The sequence below is a fragment of the Bos indicus x Bos taurus genome, chromosome 13 (assembly GCF_003369695.1).
Source record: "Bos indicus x Bos taurus breed Angus x Brahman F1 hybrid chromosome 13, Bos_hybrid_MaternalHap_v2.0, whole genome shotgun sequence".
NCBI lineage: Eukaryota > Metazoa > Chordata > Mammalia > Artiodactyla > Bovidae > Bos > Bos indicus x Bos taurus.
In genome coordinates, this window is record NC_040088.1 from 11,285,002 (window position 1) to 11,292,194 (window position 7,193).

At 40.2% G+C, this 7,193-nt stretch overlaps 1 protein-coding gene across 6 annotated transcripts in view; it reads right to left on the minus strand.

The window, feature by feature from the left end:
- The window catches only part of IFT52 (intraflagellar transport 52), a 38,094-nt gene extending 32,042 nt beyond the window's left edge, over positions 1 to 6,052 (minus strand). For 2 of the 6 annotated variants that reach the window (XM_027558502.1, XM_027558503.1), the window contains exon 1: positions 189 to 260. Coding sequence is in view for 3 of the 6 variants with exons in the window: in XM_027558500.1 (XP_027414301.1) it covers positions 189 to 260; positions 1,326 to 1,401; positions 1,695 to 1,824; positions 2,765 to 2,852; positions 3,520 to 3,638 (485 nt within the window). In the remaining 3 variants the exon portion in view is untranslated. Of the gene's footprint in view, positions 1 to 188; positions 261 to 1,325; positions 1,402 to 1,694; positions 1,825 to 2,764; positions 2,854 to 3,519; positions 3,648 to 5,847 lie in introns of those variants that run through there. The other 4 variants (XM_027558500.1, XM_027558497.1, XM_027558498.1 and 1 more) reach the window with 4 other exon arrangements.
- Positions 6,053 to 7,193: the final 1,141 nt, after the last annotated feature.

Sequence of the window (7,193 nt, forward strand, 5' to 3'; positions counted from 1 at the left end):
CTTTGGGGAGAAGGGCACGGATTTAGTTAGAGTGGAGGGTTCTATTTTCTTCCTTTTGAACTGATCAAACTGGTTTTTTGATGAGAACTACTTTTGTAATCAAGAACGAAAATGGTTTCATTTTGAAAAAGGAAACTCTTCAAATGACAATTCTGCCCTCTTCAGGTGGCCTTGGGGAACACACTCACTGCGCGTTGTTTCCACTGCTCTCCTCATCAAGGATTCCAGGCACCGCCTTCCCTGCAGCCCGGCTAATCTCCCTTGAAGAAAAACGAATTAAAATCTAGTAAACAACAACAACAAAATGTAGGGATTTCACACTCCATTCATTAATATAACTTTCAATCAGATACGAGGACTGTGCAGTCAAAATACAATTCTTAAAAAAATTAAAAGTACTCCTACACACTTCTATCTCTTCTGGAAGTTTGCAAAAGTTAATATGAAAATGTAAGAGTTAGTTGCTCTTTCTTGAGTCCTGAGGAAAGGGCTCAAATATGTGTTAGACCCACATTCTTGCCTTGTATTCTAGACTCTGGATCTTCAGACCCTACATACCTGGCAAGTGGAAGTGTGGAATGAATTGTTCTGGACACGGGGACCAGAGGGTCCTTGATGTTGCCCCTCACGCACTCAGTTCCTGCTTTCTCAAAGCTCTTATGGTTTAGGATTCAATGGATGAGAAAAAAACGAGTTTCATCTTTGGTTCCAGGGGTGAATATGACCCCGGGCCTTCGATGCCCTCTGCCACAGCGACCAGTTCATGATGAGCCCGTGGCCTAGGTCAGCTCAAAGAGACCACACCTCAGGTCTACTTTTGTTAAGCAGGTTGGAACCAAGGCCTGCACTCTTGCCCTAACTCACGTAGCATGAAGATACCAATTTGGGAACCGTTAGAAGGATTCAGTCCACACACACCGGAGAGCAGAGCCAAGAGAGCTGCAGAGAAATGGGACTGGAGTCCTGATGACATTGTGATCTGTCGGTCCATATCCAAAGCACGCCCAACTTCTCAGCTTTTCAATTACATGAATCAATACAATCTCCCCGTTGCTTAATCCCATTTGAACAGGGTTTTCTGTTACTTGAAATTGAATATATTCTGTCAAAAGGTGATGTGGAGTCGGGTTTCAAAAGATGGGAGTAATATTATTTGATGGATGAGAAGTGATATAATACAATAAACTATCATTTAATAAAATAAAACAAAAAGGCAAGAAAGGAAAACGGCTGGAGAAAACAATGTGTGAGAAGATAGAAGGGAAGAGTCACGGAGGAAAGAGGAGAGTCATCGGCAAAGTCATTTCCACTTTTGATATGCTTACCTATTCAAGACTCCATTGGAAACTAGAGCTTCTTTAGGATGGAAATACTTGTAATACACATTTCTAACCACAGCATCTTTAGGGAGAAAAGAGAAAGTGGTGCATCTTAGATTAGAAGTAAGTTTGATATTATAGACACGTACAAATTTTGACCTGAAGGGAATCCTGGAACTGTATTCCAATCACTCTCATTTCATACATGGAAGAAGCTAAGCACCAAAAAAGTGAGACTGCTGGGGAGGTCAGAATGCAGGACCGTGCACCCTCACAGCCCAGGGCTTTCTCCATTGTACTATCAGGCCCAGAGGACTACGATATAAATAATAAATAGGAAGTTACTGCCTCTAATAAAATAGTAATAATAATTACCATTATTAACCATGATTCCATATTCTTCTAGGAGAAAGTTAATGTTGGTATCAAATCTGGATTCCCCACCCTCTCCTAGCATCACAAGGATGTCTCCACCACCATCAAGGTATTTCTTTAGGATTTCAAACTACACAAAGAAAAAAAAAAACAATCTATAAATTTATGCCAAAGACCTTTGTCAAAAACACTGTGAATAAGATCTTAACTAGCTGAAAAAGAAACACTTCCAATCTGTAAAGGCACTTAAATATAAGTTTATATTAAGAAAACATAAAACTTATTATGTTTCAATAGGATTTCCATATTTGTCATTAGCATAAAGCTCCAAAATACTCAAACTGAAATGACATTTTCCCAGTTGACTATCTGGACAGCACAAGTGGAAAACTACTAGCTAAAGGAAGATTACAAGTCACTGTTGTATAGATCCCATATGGTTTATCCATTCAACTGGTGGTGGACACCTGGGTTGCTTCTGTCTTTTGGCTGCTGGGAATGGTGCTCTCGATTAACGTGGGTGTACAAACCCCTTTGAGATCCTGCTTTCAATTCTCTGCATATATCCCAGAAGTGGGATTGCGGAATCACAGAATTCTGTTTGTCATTTTTTAGGAACCACCATCCTGTTTTCCACAGTGGCTGCACCACTTCACCTCTCCACCAATGGTACACAAGGGGTCCAATTTCTTTACATCTTCACTCATTTATGTTTGGGTTTCACATTTCTCATTCTTTGTCTAGCCATGAAACAGAGTTTAAAAATAGCTACGAAATAGTTTAATTTTAAATGGAATTTCCTATTTGTAAAGCAAAAATATGGCAAAGAGGTATGGCTGATACTGAACTCGCCTGCACTGTCTGTCTGGCACTTTTCATGCAAAAACTCAGCCACACCACACCATAGCTGTTGTGCTGCATGAATCATCACAACTCCACGATGGAGAGAGAGATGAAGTGACCACCTTGAGGCCTCACAGGTAAGTGGCGAAGAGGAATTTACGTTCAAGATTTCAGAGCCCATTCTCCTAGCTATCTCACTACCAGTCTTCTTTACGAATATTTCTTACCTCAGCTGCGGTAAATTTTTCCCTCGGCCCAGCTGTAATCCATAGTTTCACCCCAATGAGCTTCTCAGGTGTGATTTCATCTTTTAAGCTAGAAATATGATTTTAAAAGCAAGTGTCAGATCCATGATTTAAACCAATTTATGAGCTATTTTAGCATCTAAACTGTATGGAATCAGAGGCTACAGAGGCCCAGAGATGAAGGATTTAGAGGTACCTAGTCTAGCTTCTCTCTCAAAAGTGAGACTCCTCTCTAATAGGCCTGCCCCAGAGTCATCAGCCTCTGTTCAAATATACCTATAAGCCAAAATTCTAGGTATCTTAGATTAGACTAGACCACACTAGAGCATAAAGAAGTCCCCCAACCACTAATTCAATCAGCTCTACCATTAGCTCACATGACTACATATCCTTACCCATTAAGAAAAACCATGCATACACACTCAGAGATATTTTTGGTTTTTCCTTTCCCTAAACTGAAGTACTGACCTGAGTTAAAATATGGAGAAAGCCTTTAACCTCTGAAAAACGCATATATGTATAATTAGAATAATTTTTGACTTGTAATTTGGGGGGACAACTTAATAAATATGCTAATTGCCAATTTTCAAGAGAGATGGTTTAATAATTTACTTCTGAACAATGTTTAGTGGAACCCCTCCCACCGCAAATGCCATTCTTATATAAGATGGATACTTCCCAGTATTACCAGCAAGCTGTTTTTATCGCTCAGAAGGGAAAACAATATACTCGGTCACCTCTGAATTTTCCAATGACTCCGAAGTCTTTTCTGCATGGATTTATAGCCATTGCTCGTGGTGAAGACTTCCTTTTTGTATGCATTGAAAAGAATGGTGCTCCGAAGCTCTTTTTCCATGGTCACCTCCTTATGGGAAAAAGAAGGGACAGAAAAGGGAAACAATAAACAATATTTCAAAAGAAAGATCCTAAAAGGAATAAATGTCTATTTCCTATAATTCATTAAGAAAAGGAGTACAGCTGCAACTTACCTACAATTCCCAAAGGCTGAAAGTGAAATAAATAATCATGGCGGCAGAAACCCAAGGCAAACCCTGGGTTTCCTATCAGCCCACTCTCATGGCCCTGCCCTGCCATCACCCTGCCACATGGGGAACCATGTTTCCAACCTGATTCCTCACCCTTAACTACTGTGAAATGTGGAGTATAGTTTTCTAAATTCTTTTTACACACACACAGTTACAGTTTTATTCACAAAATAGAACCATATGCACTATTCTGCAACACACTTTTTTCATCTAACCTGTATCTTTCACATCTTTCCATGTCACTATATACCACTTTTTTTTTAAGTGCTGCACAGTATTCCATTTTATGGATGTACCAAGATGTATGGCATCAGTCATATACCAATGGACATCTATTTTTCTCCCCAATTTTTTGCTAGTAAAACAGTACTAAGAACATCATTGAACATGACATTTTGGTGCACTTTGCATATCTTCAGAATAAATTCCTATTGAATGGCTAAGTAAATTATTTCTAAATTGCCCTACAAAAAACTAATTTTTACTTTCACTAACACTAATACATTTCTGTTTCCACACTACTCTTTTTAACTTTTTCATCTTTGCAAATAAGATAGGCAAAAAAAAAACTTATTGTTTTAATCTGCACTCTGAAATTAGTAAGAAGACCATCCTTCACTGTGTATATTAGCCACTTGTATTTCTTCTGATTTTTGTGTTCACATATGCGGATCATTTTTCTATTAGGTTTAATACTTTTTAGTTGATCATGAAACAAATATTTTCAGAAGTTTGTTTTTAGACTTAGTTACTGGTAGTTTTTTTGGTTTAGCTTGGATGAATTTTGCAGGCTCTACGGATAGTTTTAAATTTAATAGAATCAAAAGTATTAACATTTTCCTTTTTGGCTTCTGAATTGCACCGTGTATTTAGAAGAGTTTTTGCCATGCTAAGGTTATAAATACATTTCACAATGCTTTCTTCTAGTACTTTTATGATGTTATAATTTTTAAGATTTAAACTTTAGTCCATTTGGAATTTATTTTGGTGTTTAAAATTACTTTTGTTATTGTTTTAATTACTAAAAAGCTGCCTGACACTAATCTATCTTTTCAATGCTGATTTAAAATACACCTTGCCTATATAATAAATCCCTAAAAATTGAATTTTATTATATATTCTATATAATCTATCTGCCTGTAAGTTCCTGCTCAGTCTCAATTATTTTAATTACTATAGTTTTATAATAGGTATGTTGGTGTTGCTGATAAAAGCTAGTCCCTCTATTACTAAGAATTTTTAGAATTTTCCTGGCTAGTCCCACATCTTCCTTCTTCAAACTTAACTTTAAAATGATTTTGACGGGTTAAAAAAAAAAAAATCCCCCCATGATCTTTTCATGTTCTATTTATCCACGCCCATGCTTATTTTCAGTGTGTACAAACAACATTATATCCTGCCTTCTGATTACGTTAGTGGTTGCATGGCTGCCATAATAAACTCAATATTCATAAGCATCTTTTCTATTTCTGGCCTACTGCAATTTACATATTTCTGCTTCTGTCACAATTTTTGTCCCAGAACAAATTCCTAAGAGCAGGATTCCTGGGAAAAGGGGATGGGACTAGGATGTTACGGCACGGTTTCATGTCAGTGTTCCTTCCCACTTGGTAGGATGACCAAAAACCTTCCAGCAGGAGGCGAGTCAGATTCGAGCCCCGTCTGAGGTCTGGGATCCGGGCCTCTATCTGCGCTCCTTTTTTACTTTACCCTGCTGCTGCTGCTGCTGCTAAGTCGATTCAGTCGTATCGGACTCTGTGCCATTTTCTTCTCCAAAGCATGAAAATGAAAAGTGAAAGTGAAGTCGCTCAGTCGTGTCCGACTCTTCGCGACCCCATGGACTGCAGCCTGCCAGGCTCCTCCGTCCATGGGATTTTCTAGGCAAGAGGACTGGACCCTAGTGGACCTCAGTTTTCCCTAGGATATGCCCAGCATCCTCGAGGACACCTGGCCGAGGCCCTCGCCAACTCCCAGGCCTCAGCGCCCTGGCCGGCCCACCGCAGCAGGAATCCGCCTTACCTGAGGCCCGGTGACCACCGTCTGCAACCGCCGCCGCCCAGCACCGCGCGGCCAGGTAACCGCCGCTTAGCAACGGCGGTTGGGAAACTGCCCGCTGGGAAGGCGTGGACCAGGGCGTAGCCCCACCTCGAGAGCGACGTGCCAACGACCTGGCGGAAGACGCCGCTACCACTAACTCTTCTAGGAGGCAGAGCCCCGGGTGGGCAGGGGCGGGGCTTATGCGGGACTGTACCATTATTTTGGATAGAGGGGAAATCCAGACAGAACGTGGATTAACTTTAGGCCAAAGACAAACTCACTGGATTTTCTCCTTTAATATCTAGTTTCATTAAGGGCTTATAAAAACGACTAAGATCATGGCATCTAGTTCCAACACTTCATGGCAAATAGATGGGGAAACAGTAGAAACAGTGACAGACTTTATTTTGGGGGGGACTCCAAAATCACTGCAGATGGTGACTGTAGCCATGAAATTAAAAAGATGCTTGCTCCTTGGAAGAAAAATTATGACCAACCTAGACAGCATATTATAAAGCAGAGACATCACTTTGCCAACAAAGGTCCGTCTAGTCAAAGCTATGGTTTTTCCAGTAGTCACGTATGGATGTGAGAGTTAGACCATAAAGGAAACTGAGCGCCGAAGAATTGATGCTTTTTAACTGTAGTGCTGAAGAAGACTCTTTGAGAGTCCCTTGGGACTGCAAGGCAAGTCAAGTGGTTTGGTATTCCCATCTCTTGAAGAATTTTCCAGTTTATTGTGATCCACACAGTCAAAGGCTTTGGCATAGTCAATAAAGCAGAAATAGATGTTTTTTGGAACTCTCCTGCTTTTTCCATGATCCAGCGGATGTTGGCAATTTGATCTCTGGTTCCTCTGCCTTTTCGAAAACCAGCTTGAATATCTGGAAGTTCATTTACGTATTGCTGAAGCCTGGCTTGGAGAATTTGAGCATTACTTTACTAGCGTGTGAGATGAATGCAATTGTGTGGTAGTTTGAGCATTCTTTGGCATTGCCTTTCTTTGGGATTGGAATGAAAACTGACTTTTTCCAGTCCTGTGGCCACTGCTGAGTTTTCCAAATTTGCTGGCATATTGAGTGCAGCACTTCCACAGCATCATCTTTCAGAATTTGAAAGAGCTCAACTGGAATTCCATCACCTCCACTAGCTTTGTTCATAGTGATGCTTTCTAAGGCCCACTTGACTTTACATTCCAGGATGTCTGGCTCTAGGTCAGTGATCACACCATCGTGATTATCTGGGTCGTGAAGATCTTTTTTGTATAGTTCTTCTGTGTATTCTTACCACCTCTTCTTAATATCTTCTGCTTCTGTTAGGTCCATACC